Consider the following 18,417-nt stretch of genomic DNA (forward strand, 5'->3'; position numbering starts at 1 on the left):
CTGTGCAACACTGTTGGGCAACGTTTGTCATTCTCCCAGAGAAAAGTGGTCTCTTCCCTCATAATCGGCGCTTCATGTCGCAACCCTGCTTTGTTGGGCAATACTTGCCGTCACAATATTTCATTTGGATGACGACCATTAAACACGAGGTTCAGAGATATCTCACATATTGGCCTGTTTTAGATCATCTTGGTATGCGAGAGGTTATAATCGTGGATGTTGATAATTTAATGGAGGGAAGTCCTTTACTACGGTTGAACTATCATAACTTGTATCACGTTACGACGCCCCATGTCAGAATTCCGAATTCTCAAGCGTGGTACACAATAGATTGCGTACCATCAAATTGTTTATTCCAGTTGGGCATAACTAGTAAAACTGTTTTCAAACTAAACAAATATTTTTGGTATTCGCCTTTTAAGCTTACCCACGTATCCGACAACATTAACCTTTCCCATCATGGGCATCATAAAATAGCTAGTTTGACCACTTGGAATGATTTTTTCGAGTTCGTGATTTTACAGGACGTATTAAAACACGACTTAAGAAATTTTACGCGATTACATGCCATGTCACCAATTGGACGAATTGACGAATACGATGCTATAAATGAACTCACTTTTCTGCTGCATGGCGTCCAGTCTTACAGTTTTGTGTCGTGTTACAAGACAAGATCAAATTTCTACATGGTTTCTGCACTAACCAGCCCGTTCGATAAGACAAGCTGGAGACTACTTGCGGCGAGTTTCTACATAGTAGTTTTAATTTTGACCGCACTGCATAGAAAGGCTATTTCAGACTGGGTATTTATCGTTCTTGGAATATCTGTTGAAAGCTCAGTCTTGCCATCGCCAAGATTTTACGAAGCTGCACTTCGGCGAGAGGAACGTAGCTTGATCGGGATTTACAGAATTGTTGCAATTTGGATTCTCATGGTAGGAACGATTTTAACGAATTGGTACAAAACTTGGTTCACCATGGAAATGATAATCCCCACCAAATACGAATCCCCGTGGGAAAGGGTGATGGATGTTGAGGGTATTCAAGTTCTTATGCCTCTCAGACTTTTAGAGGGCGCTCATCATGATACCATGCCTCGTACTGCTAGCCAACGATACAGGTTTTTCTACTTTGAAATTCTCTTGCAGTGTAAGCAAATTGCAGAACAAAGTACAACATCTAAGGGACTTCTGGCTTATAAAAATAAAGCGAAAAGCCTGTTAAAAATACTACTAGATCGCTTTGGATTGGATGAGGGTTTAATGCCTATTAACAAAACAACATCTTCAGACCACTACAATCCGCCACTTCTTGAAAAGACGACATTATATGATTTACCCATTCAACCAGTAGAATACGATGAGGACGATAGTTATGACATCTTGAAAAGATTGACAAGTTGTGGCAAAGTTGCTCTTATGGAGAAAAAAGAAAATATCGCGAGAATAACAACCTTTCTGAATGATAATAAGGATGGAATAGTGTTTGCTAGTGGCGATGGAGACTCATTTTTTACGACGTTTATAGGTTGGATGCTGTTTCCGGTCAGGGGAAGTTACCCAGAGAAGCGTTTAAAAGTTATGATATCCTCGGGTATTTCAGCGCATTGGGAATTTTGGTACAAGAAGTGGAAACCTGACCGGCTTCTGGATCATTTTGCAAATTGGACTCACCCAAGGATCGAGACGGTTTCGAAATTGGGAGTTAGTTCGAAGATTACGTCGGGTTTTTACGTTTGCGGAATTTTGTTAGGAATTTCTACCTTGGTTTTGCTTGGAGAAATTGTAAGGCATAAACTCATGGTGATAGTTACTTACTGGATATTTCAACTATTTACTTGGTAAAAGAGAGGGATACTAAATTTCTAAGTGATATATACCAGAAACTGTCACAAGCGACCCAATCAGGAGTTTTTATGCTGGTTATCGACCAATGAGAAAGTGCGTTCTAGAAACTTTGTACGTCTGGTCCCTTAGGATTAGTCTATGCTTTAAAATAAGGCGCTTAAAACGTTGTGCGCCAATTTCTCGCCAAATTCAATTTGCCAAGATTAATTAGTATAATTTTACAAAAATGTACAAAGTATAAGTGCACAAATCACAATTTTAGAATAATCTATATGACTTTTTTGAAAATTTGAGAAACATAAAATACATGCAAATCGGAGTTTCTGAATACTATCTTCGGACAGTATTTATAATTAATTGGTAAGCAAGTAACGATTAATTTTATTTTACGTATAAACGTTTTTCACCCAATAAACAAATACCTGGAAAAATTATTTAATTTAGAAAATGGGTTTTAATGACACGAAATTTGCACTTTAAATGTCACCAATCAGTATAAAATTTAGAATAAGAAATGTCACTAAACCGGTAGTACTTTGTCATAAATTGCAGTTACACACACATGTATGTACATATGCATATTAAGAAGTCGTAGCTAAAGTGCCTCGATAATATCGATAATTCTTCAATAAGAACAAATAATAAATTTCCGTTAGTTACTGAACTTCTTCAGCTGAAATTATGATATCTACACTAAAATTGCAAATTATAATTATAAGAATTTTTAGTCTCGAGGATGTTCTGTAACTTAATAGAAATTTACGATTTTAGGGCCTCTGATAAATTTCCTCTTGTAGCGATCCGTTTTAACCGCTATGAATATTAATGAGCAAAAATATTTTTTCAAACGTTGACACGTAAATATATATATATAGGTATATATTTATATTGGTACTAGTTTCGGTAATTTTTTATTCAAATCAAGACATAAATATGTATGCACGTAAAGCTTGCTAAATCGTGCATCCTACCTTCCTGAAAGAAATTAAATTTTGAACGGAATGTGATTGATAAAAATTCCGGATTCCCTTCTTCCACAAGGAATTCGGAGGAACCCACTTGTGTAATTTGTGGATTGGAGGCTGGATAGCCTTGTGAACTGATTTGATGGAGTGCGTGTTGTATTGCCTGTTGGACATCATGCCCTGTCGGCAAATTTGAATCTTGTCCCTGTTTCCTTGGGGTCCCATATGTCCCCCGCAGTGGCGCAATTACATATAGGCAAGGTAGGCAAGAACTAGGGGCCCCGCGACATCAAGGGGCCCCCACGTCTGCTAACCATACATAATTAACTAATTAAAAAAATTTTATTAGTTAAAGAAACTCTTGATCGACGAATTTAATTGGTCCTAAACTTTTCATTATAAGTTTTATGGTATTTTTTTTCAAACTTAATATGTGTATGTTTGAATTTTAAAATCAAATGGTTATCAAATACCTACATAATGCAGATTTTTGACGTCAAAAAATATTTTAAACATAATTGAAAAACGTTTAATCAGCTTCTGTAGCCAAAATCTGCATAATTCGTTTCGAATTTTGGAATGTAAAAAATATCTTAAATGATAAAACACAAAAAGATACATAAACACACAAAACATTTTTGGTCATTTGCCTAAGGGCCCCCAAAATATAGCTGCGCCACTGGTCCCCCGTACTCAGGTACGAGTGACAACTCCCCCGTAACTCCTCCGGCGTTTCCCCCAGGCCGGATTTGTCCCCCGTGACAATATTCTTACTCGTGCACTCACTTCTCCTCTTTGCCCCCACTGTTCTACGCTCGTCACAACTTGACGAATAGTGGTTTTTGCAAGTAAATTCCTTCCGTTTGCAATTTATATAACTGTGGCACAACAAAATCAGCTTCCAGCCTACCATAAATGATACATAAATTTGTTTTAGTTGACGTTCGTGTGTCGTGCAGATTTACGAAATCGGTGTGTCCGTGAAATGAGAGTAAGATAATAATAAAAATTGTATAAAAACTTCTAAATAATGAAATAATGCATCATCATTCATGATAATAAATTTGCTTTAAAAGTTTATAAATAGCTTATTTTTTTCTGCTTCGCAATTTTTCTGCCCTTCTGTCCCCCGATTGTGGTTGCCTCACGTATGTAGGCGTTCCTTTTTTTTGCTAATTGGGGCGAGATGACATGCAGCTCTTATGATAAAATTAAAGTGGAAGTTGTTCATTTCATTGCTAATGATTCTATCAAATATGACCCAAAATTTGCTCCCAAATTTGATCAACTGAGGAGGGGAGCTTGCGAGGTTGATAATAACAGATCTTGATGCCCTTTGGATATGTGGTAGGGACCCATGAGTGTACTAAAACTCTCGAAAATTTGCAGAACACATGATATAGTTTCGCAAAATCCGCCGGAAGCTAACAACCACACCTACAGGGGGCGTGGTTTAGCATATATTAAACCTCCCGTCGCGGTCGCCTTGGGGAGCTGAGACAACAGCCATGAGATGACCCATAACCAGATTGAGTTAGATTCACCGAATACTTATAACCACACCCGCAGGGGTGTGGCTTTTTAAATTTTAACTACGTCAATGAAATCCACTTTACGTCCTAAGAAGATTGATATGTCGCATGACCAGGTTTAAGTGATTCACTGGATAGCGACGGCCACACCCACAGGGGGCGTGGTTTACTAAATTTTAACTACGTCACTGAAATCCCCTTGGCGAGCTGAGAAAATTGATATGTCACATGACCAGGTTTAAATTTATCCATTGGATACCGATAGCCACACCCACAGGGGGTGTGGCATATTAAAGCTTAAAATATGTCACTGAAATCTCCTTACTGGCCTGAGAAAAATGATATGTCGCATGGCGTGCATTGGTAGGGTATTGGCAGAAACGCCGAAAACCACACCCCCTGTCGCCACGGGGTCTACGACAATGGAATGTCGTTCACATAGGGGGCCTTGGTTAGATTTCGGGTATTGGCGACGTTGAATTTCGGAAACTACGGTGGGGGGGGAAATTTTTTACATTAAGTTTGTTGATTTGACATTTGACCACCCCCACAATGACTCCAAAGCAGGGGGTGCGGCCTACTAGCCGCTGAATATGATGACCTGACTATTTCCGCCAAGAATTTTCCCCGAGGTCCGTCGAATCCAGTCGTAAAATTTTAAAATGCTATAAAGAAGTGTTACTTGTTTTTTGACCTTGTGACCTGGATTTCGAGGGGGTGGGGCCGAATTTGAAAAATCTGAAAATACATATTTCTCCCCAAGGTCCTAGGTTTCCAAGACGGGCGCCATTTTGAAAATCCATCAAGAAATAACCGTGCAATTAATTTCGAAACTTTACATGTTATAGCTTATGGAGGGGTCGGCCATTTAGCCTTTTGGATTTATTAACATTGGCCGATGCTCAATAGTTTTAAGATGCACCATAGTAGGAATTTTTTAAAAATTGGTTCAGAATAGTGGATTCGATTTTTTTAAATTTGTTTCGCGTTGGGTTGTTCTTTAATTTTGACGACAAAAAATCTTACAAGCTTGTGTGATATGTTGGCCCTTATCACATATGTATAGGAAACTTGGTATATTTGGTTTTTTAAATATATTCAAATATGTTTACAAATAAAAATACGCATTGTGAAAGAAATTTGAAAAATCGAGTCCACTATTCTGAACCAATTAAAAAATAATAATTTCGACTTAAAAAGTTAATTGGATCTATTTAAAATATTTAAAAATGTTACAAAATTATTTAAGAACAATATGAAAAATTGGATCAGAACTTGGTTGGGAAAATAATAAACTGAATTTTAAATGAAATGTGAAAACGAATGACCTGGCGAAGAGGAAGCGCAGGAGAAAATCGGAAAGCGGAAAGGTGACTCCATTAGTCCATATTGCATGGTGAAAATCATGGTCCATATTGCATATCGCATGGTGAAAATACGCATTTTTGCCAACTTAAAACCTTCGCCATTTCGCGAATTCTGCAGAAGTGCTCAAGTGTCACACCAAATGTTGTCTGTGTTTAGTTCCTTGATATTTTAGCGCTGGTTTCAAGAAGATCCGTGTGAAACATGTCTGACATGTGCATTGTAAGAAACTTACATATGTATGTATGTATTTACATCTCATTTTCCCATACATATCTATGTATTATCAATCCTATCCGTTATGCATGATGTCGTATCTTACATTACATTACATTATTAGTCACTCATAAATATTTCAATTTTTCCAGTCCAAAGTGCAACCTTCTATCAGAAGACAAAGCTGAGAAAAAAATTCTTAGAAAGGTTGTCAAAATAAGGGGCCGTACACAAAGGTTGCGATCGAAATCGATTTTCGAGGACCTTTACATACCACCCACGCTGTGACGTACATACATACATATATACCCAATGTCATAATTAACATGGGGTACCCCTTAACCCTGAACCCCACTCCATCCTTTCTGCAGATCCCCTGAAACTCTGCACCCGAAAAGAGACAAAACAAACTCGTAATTAAGCCTTCTTATCTCGTAACTTTCGTCCATTCCAGCCCGTTCCATGGCAGCAACCTCAACCTTACTCACTCAATATCAAGTTCCCTTCAAACTTTTTAAATAACGCAAGACTGTACATACATACTTCAGTAAAGTGTGGACAGTTAATCATACCAAGTATTAAAATATCTACATTAGGTATTATTACAGATGCAATAAGCAACCACGCCAATCCTAAATACATACGTAGACAAATGTATGTATAAATATCCCTTACGTGTATAAAATTTAACCGTCTCACAGAGTCAAAACCAGGCTAAAAATTCCTATATTGTTCCACTTCTTCTTCCCGTTTGGCATCAACTCTTTCGGAATATTCACCTCACACTTTTAGAAATTAGATACAAGAAACGATTTCTGCATTATATTTATATGAAAAAAACTGCTAAAATGTCCCAAGCGCAAGTATTAGTCCCCCGTGGTCAAGACGGCGGCCGGAGGGTCAAACAACAAGCCGGAGACTTTATTCAGACATTTCATCCGAGAATATTCTGGATGCGGGATTTCCCTCAAGGCAGCAGCTTATTGCGTCGCAATTTTGGGAATTGTTAGAAAAATTACGATTTATTGTTTTTCAAAAACTAGCACATTTACAAAAATATGATAAAATTTAAATACTTTCGTAATAATTTTTTTTTTAGATCCTCTTCTCGTCTTTTATGCTGGTGACGTCGTACTTCTACCTTTTTGGTGAACGTGACGCATGCGTAGAAAATTCGATCGTTGTTGCGAGGGAGAAAAATACGTGTAAATTTTAAAACTATTTTCCCAAACTTTAAAATTGAATTTAGAAATTCTGCCTTACGCCATTTCACATAGAAAATTGAGTTATTGAAAGGATGGGTTTGAAATTTTTCAATTTCCATTATCAATTTTTGCTGGTATGTATAAATTTAATGACACGTGGTCTTTCATAATTTTTGTATGTACCTCAGCCTTCAAAAACTACTGAAATGTCGAATCCCTTCTTCAAAATAGTAGGACAAAATTGGCATAATTAATTTATAAAGAAAGCAGTTTTTTCAAATTCCTTCTCGTAGCTGACAATTAATTAAAAATATGCAGATTTTTGGGGTTGTGACGTCATTCTTATGACGTAGGCTGTGACTCACGTTGACCACATTTCTCATTTTTTTCCAGCCTCGTCCATCTCTGAGGGATTCATGATCTTTGGAATTGTCCTCTCTGTGATCCTGGCTTTAATCCACGTCAGCCTTTTAGGGGGAATACACCAGGTGAAATTTGCCTTGTACACATACCTGTTCAAAAAAAAAACTTTTTTCATTCATTCAAAGTTCAGTCATCCCGATTTCTGACTCAAGATTTTCACTCATTCTCCCTCAAACTCGTTTCATTTCACTTTATATTGGTTCATTTCTTACTTCGCCCTGTATAAAGAATATGATTAGATTTAAAGGGACCGAGAAATCCTTTCATTCTTACTCATTCATCTGAAATGACTGAATCTGTCACTCATTTTCAAATGACCTAAAATTCATTTTCATACACTATCATTCTTTAAGTATTATAATCAGCCAGATGAATGATAGTGAACAGGTATGCTTTTACATATTTGAATAGTCCCAGACTGGTGGCTGACACACATTTGCAATTTAATTCAGAAGTTGTTAAAAAATGCACTGGAGCCATTGCGAATTTGACAAGATTTACAAATAAAAATAGTTTCAAGCCACTTTTTAACATTTAATTCCAGGCGAGCTTCGAGGCCGTCACGGGCTGCTGGAAAAGTATGGTCGGCTTCTTCACTGTTTATTTTGGATTAATGGTTTTCGCGCATATCATGGAAGGTAAAAACCTTTCCATTTCGAAAGAAGAGGTTTTCATAACTTTGTCCAGTTTCTACGCAATTTGGCTCGTTGGTTGCTTCCGAGTTGAAATGAAGGTCAAAATGGAAGCTGAGAAATCTAACAACGCTGACAACTATCTTGATACGGTTGAGATAATTGAAAAGTGAATTTCCGATTTAGTAATTCTGTTGATTTACAGTGCGATGGTGTCAAGTGTAAAGCTCCGATGTGGTTCAAATTTTTAAATTTAGTGGCCTGAGGCAATATTTATTTGTCAAAATATGCAAAACCAAATTTGCCAAATGAGCGATTTTTATGAAGCTCGGGAAGAAAATTCCACTCCAATTCCCTTCGAAGGGAAAAATTGCCCATTTACCAACTTTGGTCTCTAAAATTTTTACAAATTCCAGCCATCGTAGAAACTACCACAAGAAGGTTGGTTGTACTGATTCGGACCCCATAAATTAAAAATGTCCACCAAATCGGAGGGTTGCACTTCAAACCATCGTATTGTTAAATGGGAGATTGTTGGTCATACATAAGACTTTATTCGGTTAAATTTAAATATATATAATCAAATAATTTATACGCATACAAAATACATGACTTAAATTTCATGTATGTATGATGTACTTTAATTCTTCCGTATAAAACTCTAACGCCAGCGTGAAACGTTAGTTGTAAAAATATGCTTCTGTCGTCAAAGTGGAACACATATTTCAATAATACTTACATTGAATTAACTTTGACGTATTTAAGTTTAAAGTTAACTTAGCTTTGGCCCTTCTTCATCCACCATCAAAAAATTGTACGGTTAATGAATAAAGTATATCCATTCTAAAGTTTATGTGTAATTTCGTGTTCCAACTTAATAATTTTTACGATCAGTAAACAAGTATTTAATTATTCATTGAGTACAAAAATCATTCGAATATGTACATAATATTTCCAACATTTCAAAAACGCATTCTCTGTTACCACTGTAAGTTAACTAGTGTCTTTATCGCTTGCCTATAAAGTAGAAGTACTTAAGTGGTGTTTATGCTTCACGTAATCGTCACGTCCTCCTTCAAATCCGATTTTTTGATTGGCTGACCGAAAATATCACTACGACAATTAAAAATTTTAACCAATCAAAAAATCGGATTTGGAGGAGGACGTGACGATTACGTGAAGCATAAACGCATCTTTACGCAAGAATTTATACATAATTTATTATTTTATTTTGCAAGTTTCCCAATAAAATTTTAAAGCATGTGCATACATAATACATACTTTTAAAATATAGCATTTACATAATATGTAAATGCATTTAGTGCATATTATGCACTAAATCCCTTCTGCAATGCAAACAAACAAATGAAGTTTCTTAACCCCACTCGAATAAGGTTTATAAATATACATAGATATGTATGTAGACAGAAAGGGTCATATCCCCTGCCGCGTTGTCAATCCAGTTTTAAAAAAGGCATCACGACAGAAGTACCCTTTTCGAGATGGAAGAAGTAATCAGGTGCCCTTTTCACTCTTATTATCCACCCCGAGCCGAAAAGCATTAAAAACACCCTCCTCCCTATCAATTATTTTTATAAGAATTTACAACTAAGAAATGTTCTAGAATACTATTGATTTGTGCAAAAATAGGTGTTTACAGAGTTACAAAAAATTCAAGAGTTAACTAATTAGAGATTATTTAATTTCTCCCTACTTTCCAAAGTTTCTTGCCCGAAAAATCCACCTGGTCAAATAATTATGGCGTCCAGGCCAAACAAAGACAAGGCGTGCCCCCACTGTTTCAAGACTTTCAACCGTCAGCGCGCATTGGACCATCACGTCGTCATACATGAGACAAACGGTCACGTAAAGTGTGAGGTAGGTGATGCACATAAATTCTACAGCTAATGAAATATCTACAGTTTGAGGGTACTCATGGCAACGTCTTATTTCTTATTAAGCAAACTTGCGAACGTTAAAAAATTATCGTCGTAACGGGATTTGCAAAATACGAGTTCCCAAATTTAAAAAAACACATATTTTGCTAATGTTTCCACGGATTTGTATAACTTATTTTAGTCCAGATGTTGAGAATTAGTTTGCCGAATAATCTTGCGAAATAAAAACGTGCCCAATTCCTGGATAAATTTTGTGAAAAAAAATATCATAGTTTTTCAACTAAAAGTTTGGTGACATTCGAAAATTCCACAAACCTTTGCAAGTTAAGTTTCGATACGGGACTTACGAGATATGCGAAGGTTGACGTGAGTACGCAAATTTTGCATGAATTTTCAACTTTGCTAACGTGAAGTTTGCATAAATTTAATTTAATTCTCGTATCTTTGCTCGAATTTTTGGACGGATGGAAATTTAATTTATTTTAGCTTATCACATAGGAACGTCATAGCCTTCAAATAAATAACATTTGCTGATTTACCATATTCTAAACTCATTGCATTATACGCTAATCGGCTTATTGACAATTTATAATACACATATTTAGGTGACATCACAATTGAACAAGTTTGCATGCGGGACAGAAAACTTTATTGTGATACACATTTATTAAATTTTCTTGTTGTTATCGTTTTGTACCGTTTTGATCAGGAATAACCCATATGTTGTACAGCCTTTACAGCGGTATCAAAATACATATTTAAGTCGTAAATTCATTATTAATATTTGGCCTATATAAAAAATTATATATTTTTATCAATTTGCATACCGCAAAAACTTGTGAGCAACCCTTTATGATGTTTCGCTAAATAAAGGATAGAATAAAGATCAATGTTTTATACGTAAAAATTCATCGTCTAAATAATTTAACCCATTTTAGGTAAAAGGCTGTTACATAGCCTATTCTTTAAGTATTACGTCTCCATAATGTCTGCAATTATAAAAAGCGGAATTTTGAATACTTTCGAAGAATTTATATATAAATTCTTTGAAAGTATTCAAAATTGGATGACATGATTTTGTGCCAAATAATTTTGCATAGCTAGCAACCTTTGCAGAAGTTCGAGCAGTTGTTTTTCTTGAGCCACGGTTTCCGGTTCGTTAATTGGTCCTTCTTCTTGTCGTCTCGTTTTAAATTCGGGTCCTCTCGCCTCGTTCAAATATCCGGGGTCGGATGAGTTTCGTCCAAATCTGTGAGCATAGGTTGGGAGACCTGCATTTTAAGTATTATAAAGTAAATCATTTTTTCCTAAAAGACTATTATAATTTTAAATTCATTAAACAATATTAAGGTTCCGTTAAGTTTATTGGTACATATGTAAATGATTTTAGGCAAAATTTACCCAAAGGATACACACATTTTGAGGACTGAACAAATGTAAGTTTCGGCCCAACAACAACAAGTCTCACGTGCCAAATTGTGGATTATTGGCCTTTCCCGTAATTGCGTCAATGGGCATAATTAAGTAATTTTGCTCGGTAATCCATTTCCACTCAATATTATTTAGTATTGTCCTACCCACTCCACAGTCCTTTCTTTTTGAATGATATCCGGTTGTTGTCCACCTATGTACTTCTTAGCTTAAATACCTAGTGTCAAATAAGTTAGTTTCATATGTACATATTTACATATCTGCTTGAAAAATAAACAATGAGCCAGATGTATGTATGAGATGCCTATTTGTTCCATAGAAACTTTTGCAAAAAACCTTACAAAGGAAATTATTAAAATAATTAAGTCCATGTGAATAACTACGCTCATCAATTATGCGTGAGTATGGACATGAACCTCGTATTTATATGATGCCAGTGCAAAACGAATAATTTTATATTCCCTGAGCAGCGACGAACTTTTTTTTAACCAAATTCTGAACTAAATAGGTTACACTGGAAGAGACGCCAATAAAACAATGCGCCGTATTACGTGCCTCTGGTGTGAAAAAACTTTACAACTGAAGTTATTACGATGTTCAAGTTCAAAAAACTGCGTTTGGACAAGAACCTGGCTTAGGTGCAAGAAAGAAAAATGAATAATTTTCTATTCTCCGAACAGTCTGAAAGGTTGTCCTACACAATATTAAAGTGAATCTGAAAGCAGATTCCCGTGTAGAGCAGCAAAACTAAATTGTACCATTTTCTGATGATATTTCTCATAACTGCAAACCTACCTGAGACCTGAGACGGTCATAAAAACTATACAGCCTGAAGTTAAGTTAATCGCTATTCCCACTACCAAAGCCCAATGTCGTTCGCTGCTCCAAGTCGTCTCTTTATTTTTCATGTTTTCATAACATTTATTCGTGGTAATTCCATAATAAATAATAGGGAATTCATAATACCTGATAAAGCTAGTGAGTATCTGGACCCATTTGAAAACTGTACGACAGTGATTTTCACTCGAAACAACCCTTGGCGTTCTCTCATCAAGCCCATCCTTGGACCAGTTGTTTTACTTGAGTACCAAAGATACGTCATTTCTCAGTACATGGGAACTAAGGAGAATATTATGCACAAATTTACTATCCACAGAAGACGAAATCCTGTGCAGCATTGTTGGGCAACGTTTGCCATCCTCCCAGAGAAAAGTGGTCTGTTCCCTCATAATAAGCCTTTCATCTGGCAACCCTGCTTTATTGGGCAATACTCGCCGTCACAATATTTCATTTAGATGACAACTACTAAACTCGAGGTTCAAAGGTATCTCACGCGTTGGAATGTGTTAGATAAGCTCGGTTTGCGAGAGGTTATAATAGTGGATATGAATAATTTGATGAAGGCAGGTCGTTTGCTACGGTTGCACTACCATAATTTGTATCACATTACGACACCCCACGTTAAAATTCCGAATTCTCGACCGTGGTACACGATTGATTGTTTACCAGCAAATTGTTTATCCTTGCTGGGCACAACAAGTAAAAATGTTTCCAAACTAAACAAATATTTTTGGAAATCGCCTTTTAAGTTTACTAATCTTGACAACATTGATCTTTCCCATAATGGGCATCGTAGAATAGCTAATTTCACCAGTCTGAGCGGTTTTTTCAAGTTCTTGATTTTACAAGACCTACTACAACACGACTTAAGGAATGTAACGGCATTTCATTCCATGTCACCAATTTTACGCCTTGACAGACACGATCATATAAACGGATTCACAATTCTCCTCCACGACGTCAAGTCTTACAGTTTTGTATCGTGTTATAATACAAGATCAAGTTTCGACATGGCTTCGGCACTATCAAGTCCCTTTGACAAGACAAGCTGGACATTTCTTAGAACAAGCTTCATTATGATAGTTACAATTTTGATCGCACTGCGTAGAAAAGCCATTTCAGACGAGGTGTTTATTGTTCTCGGGATATCCATTGAAAGCTCAGTCTTACCATCCCCAAGATTTTACGAGTCAACAGTTCGGCGAGAGGAAGGCAGTTCGATCGGGATCTACACCATTGTTGCAATTTGGATTCTTTTAGTAGGAACAATTTTAACGAATTGGTACAAAACTTGGTTCACCATGGAAATGATAATCCCCACCAAATACCAATCCCCGTGGGAAAGAGTTATGGATGTTGAGGGGATTCAAGTTCTTATGCCTCTCTGGCTACTGGAAGACAATCAGTATGATACACCGCCTCTGGCCGGTGGTGCACAATACAGGTTCTTCTACTTTGAAATTCTCTTGCGATGTAAACAAATAGCAGAACAGAGCACAGCATCTAAGCGACTTATTGCGTATAGGAATAAAGCCAAAGGCCTGTTAGAAATACTACTACGTCGATTTAGGCTGGACGAGTATTTAATGCCTCTCAAGAAAACGACATTTTCAGACCCGGATATTGATGACAAGTCAGCACTTCTGGACAAAACGGCATTCCAGGATTTACCAATACAGCCAGTAGAGTACGATGAGGCCGATAGTTATGACATCGTGAAAAGATTGTCCCGTTGTGGAAAGGTTGCTTTGCTGGAGTCAAAAGAAAATATTGCGAGGATAACAACTTTCTTAAATGATAATAAGGAAAGGATAGCATTTGCAAGTGGAGGTGGAGACACTTTCTTTACGACCTATGCAGGTTGGGTGCTGCCTCCTGTGAGAGAAAGTTACCCAGAGAAGCGTCTAAAAGTTATGATGTCTTCGGCTATTTCAGCGCATTGGGAATATTGGTATAAGAGGTGGAAACCAGACAGGCTTCTGGACCATTTTGCAAATTGGACCCATCCACGAGTCGAGACCGTTTCGAAATTAGGGTTTAGTTCGAAAATTACGTCAGGTTTCTACGTTTGCGGAATCTCCTTAGGAATTTCTACAGCAGTTTTGGTGGGAGAAATTATGAGGTATAAACTTATAGGGATATTTACTTACTGGGTGTATAAACTATTTACTTGCTAAAAACCCAGGGGTATTCAATTTCTTTAAAATAAGGCGAGTAACGGCGTAGACGAATAACCTCGTGAATTAATTGAGGGCGAATTGGTTGAGATTAAGGCGAGAAATTAAAATTGTGAAAATTTTTTTTAAAATAGGCCGAGCCCTACAATGGGTCATTGGTTAGTTTGTGGTCCATGGATGCTCCGCTGCAATTTTTGCGACTTATATTTTCCCTTACTGACATGGTGGCCAGATACTTACGCTAATTACAATACTTGGTCTGGTCTCTACAAATAAATCATTGCGTGCATATGGTTAGAATATTTTATGTGCCCGAATAAGTGCACCAGCCAAAACTTCTAAATTTAGATATTTGTTATGTAACATTTATATGCAGTTACATGTGCTTGTCGACTTTTTTATTTGCATAGTCACGCAGACAAATGGAAGAAATACTACACGGGTAATATTGTACTGCTTGAAAAACAGTCGATAACGATGTACACAGACACGAAATGCAAAGGACATTTATTCCTTAGCCGTGTAATAAGTTTATTAGCATATGTGGAACTTAACAAATATAGTATAAATTAATGTCTTGAATAAAGTATTTATAATCGGTTAGGGTTGCCGCGGGTAGCGAAAATGCTACCCGTTACCCGACCCGTTACCCGCAGCACAAGTACCCGTACCCGCACGGGTACCCGTGCGGGTACCCGTTACCCGCTACCCGTTATGAGAATTAAGAAAAATCTAACCCAACTTCAGAATAAATTTGATTTGATCAATTATTTGTTCGTTTGGGTTGACACATATGTACTATGCGATAATGCTATGCAAGTAATGCATGAAATAATTTGCTCGTAGAAGCCACTCGTTAATTTTGAAACCAAACTTTTTGGCTTACATTGGATCGTTTTTCAAGCTATACCGGTATGAAGCATATTGCTTAGCGATTTATATATATCAAAGAATTCAGCCAAAAAAATTGGAATTATATGACACTTATTTTTCCGTTGAATGACCCGCTTAAAGGAAACTATTGGAGGGCAGAGTTCAAAGTCCAGCATGGTTTTAGTCCAGTGGAGGAAAAAGATACAGAACATTTATTTAAAACTAAACTTTGCCGCTAATATTATACTTTGAATGGGTCATTCAACGGAAAGGTAAGTGTCGCGCGATTCCTAATTTTTAGCTGACTTTTTGATATACTCCCTGGGCAATCTTGGTACAGCTAGAAAACGGTTCAATTTTTAGTTTGACTTTTTCAAATTTTAATTTAAATGAAGATTTTGTTCAAAAAATTGTCTACAAATAAATTTTTTGCTTTCAACCGGATTCAGGTTTTTCATCTTCAACGCACAAATTAAAATCTCGTCAGTCTTACATACATAAATACACACAAATGCAAGTCAAATTATTACTGATATTTTAGAGGAGGCAAATTATGCTTCAGAAGCAATAATTTCTCCGCATTTTCGGGACGTGAAAAGCATATGAGGCTGCGTGGGGTTCTGTGACCTCCTAAAGAAACTCTCGTTATTATAAACGCCGCTTGCTGGCAAATGGCAAGTGACAAATTTTGAAATGGATAAATAATAAATTACCGCTTTTGTTGGTAAATGGACCAACTTGCTGCTAGCTTTCTTTGTGAACTGATTTACGTCGAAAATTAAATAAGAAGTAAACTACCCGTTACCCGTGCGGGTAGTTCTCACTACCCGCAGATAACGGGAACCCGCAAGAATCGTGCGGGTATGCGGGTAACGGGTACCCGACCCGTTACCCGCGGCAACCCTATAATCGGTTTACTTATTTATTCGCTGGCACTACATTTTCACCTTTCAAGCCATGCCTTCATCCGGTATTCTGCTTCAAAAATACAAAATGTAAAAATAAACACATGATTGACAGTTTGCATTCCATTTCATAAATTAGGTGTAAGCATTTTTCTGTCTTTTCGCAGTCATCTAAGTAGTCTGCAAAATCAAACTCATCAAAATGATACAGATAGCCTTCAAGACAATGCTGTACTCTATAAATGTGACGTTCTTAATCTTAGCATTCCTACCAGGAAAAACGTTAGCGCTAGCCGATTTCGAAGATAATGACATTGTGAGTATTTCCGAATTTATGGATGGTATCACTAACTGCGAAATGCAGATTGTTTACGATAATACTCAACGCATCGCTGTCAAACCACGTGATCTACGTCCAATTACTATACTTCACTTTCTAGGAAGGGTTTCGCAACGTTCCGGTAGTTTCGGAGGTCAACTTGTCAGAGATATATCACGAATTCGAGATTAAAAATGCAAGATAAGCTTGATAGTCTGCAAAATTTCGAACGTTAAGAAAGCAACTTTAAAAGAGAGACTAAAGAAGTTGGAAAGTTGGTTATTGTTTCTATCAGATTATCGTTACAGCCACAAGGACTACTCCGGATTTAGCTATCAGTATAAAAATGTTGGAAAAATTCTTATATCAACTATTGGAAAATCAGAACTTGAGAAATATTCTATGTATCCAAGGAGATTTCGCAAAACAGGGAGATCACCTATTTTCGACAATTTTGGAATTTTGTATTCAAATGAAAACAAATCTCATATTTTATGTGTTCAACCCTCAGGAATTGTATCGTATCGATATTCCACGATGCAGTGTGAACCAGTAGAAAGAAATATTTTATATCTTTTTAACAAATTAATCTCTTATCCTAAATCCTGGAGGTTTGAAGACGTGGACAATATGGATATTGTTTCTGACCAAACAACAGAATTTGATGTCACCGTGGAGCTAGTAAATTCAAACCCATTCGATCGAACAAGAAATTTTTCAATATATCATCACATTCTTCACACAGTTTTTAGTAAAGCCAACACTAGTTTTTACGTTTTTCCAAGCCGGTATAAGCAGACGCTTGACATGTACAAGCCCCCCGTTGCATGCATGAGTCTTGGGAGGATGAATTTGGAGCATAACAATTATGGGGTAAGAACGAGAGTAGTATTCAAATTTAATGGATATCAGTTTTTAACTTGTCACTCAGAATCATTCGTTTCATTCCGATTTTACATAATCCCTTTCCAACCTGAAGTATGGGGCGCATTAGGCGGAATAATTTTAGTCCTTCTGCTGACGCCGCGAATGTATCAAAAGTATTATGAGGCTTCTTCTGGCGACAATTTTTGTCCATATCTTTACGTTTTAGCAAACATTTTTGAAGAATCAAGTCACATACCGCGTAAGGCTGAGCAGCAAAACCTTTTTCGCCTAGTGTTGGGAGGCTGGATCTTAATGTCTATAATTTTAACAAATTGCTACAATGGATTGATGATCTCATATCTAAATTCACCATTTCCGCATGGAAATATTCCTGAAAAGTTTCAGGATTTGCTTTGTGATGATGAAGATGCGAAAATCATCAAAGCGTATGGCGATGGAAAAAATGTAACATCTTGGCTTAATACTGCAAAGGTTACACTTGCTCAGTCTATTCATACCTTCACGGATAGAAGATCAACCTCCTGCTTCATAATATTATCCACGATTTCGAATAACGATTATCGATTTGTATTTTTAGAGTTGTTGAGCCAGACATATTTGTCCGTCTTACTTGAAGAGGATGGTTCTCATCTATCCTTAGAAACCGTAATCATCCTTCTCCTAGGAAACCCGAAATATGCCAAGGTCCCACGAGGCTTTGGTGTTACGCCTTTGTACAGTCCCTTAATGCCCCAGCTATCTCAAACTTTGCTGCTAACTGAAGAGGAAATTAAAAGTGCGATAAATCCGTCTTAATAATCGAATCGTCTGATAGTGTTGCCGATATAGAATATTTAACTAAGAAATTCCCTCGAATCAAATTCCACAAAAGTAAAGACACCTTGAGCTTGGCACCATTTGG

At 36.8% G+C, this 18,417-nt stretch overlaps 1 protein-coding gene across 1 annotated transcript; it reads left to right on the forward strand.

Annotated features, from left to right (window-relative positions):
• Nucleotides 1–6,500: 6,500 nt before the first annotated feature.
• LOC118437785 lies at nt 6,501–9,101 on the forward strand. The gene is made up of 4 exons (XM_035857149.1): nt 6,501–6,930; nt 7,025–7,130; nt 7,524–7,618; nt 8,098–9,101. The coding sequence occupies exons 2-4, from the start codon at nt 7,043–7,045 to the stop codon at nt 8,356–8,358; spliced, it is 444 nt and encodes a 147-aa protein (XP_035713042.1). The 5' UTR covers nt 6,501–6,930; nt 7,025–7,042; the 3' UTR covers nt 8,359–9,101.
• The last annotated feature ends 9,316 nt before the right edge of the window (nt 9,102–18,417 follow it).

This window comes from Folsomia candida, unplaced genomic scaffold (genome assembly GCF_002217175.1).
Source record: "Folsomia candida strain VU population unplaced genomic scaffold, ASM221717v1 Fcan01_Sc016, whole genome shotgun sequence".
NCBI lineage: Eukaryota > Metazoa > Arthropoda > Collembola > Entomobryomorpha > Isotomidae > Folsomia > Folsomia candida.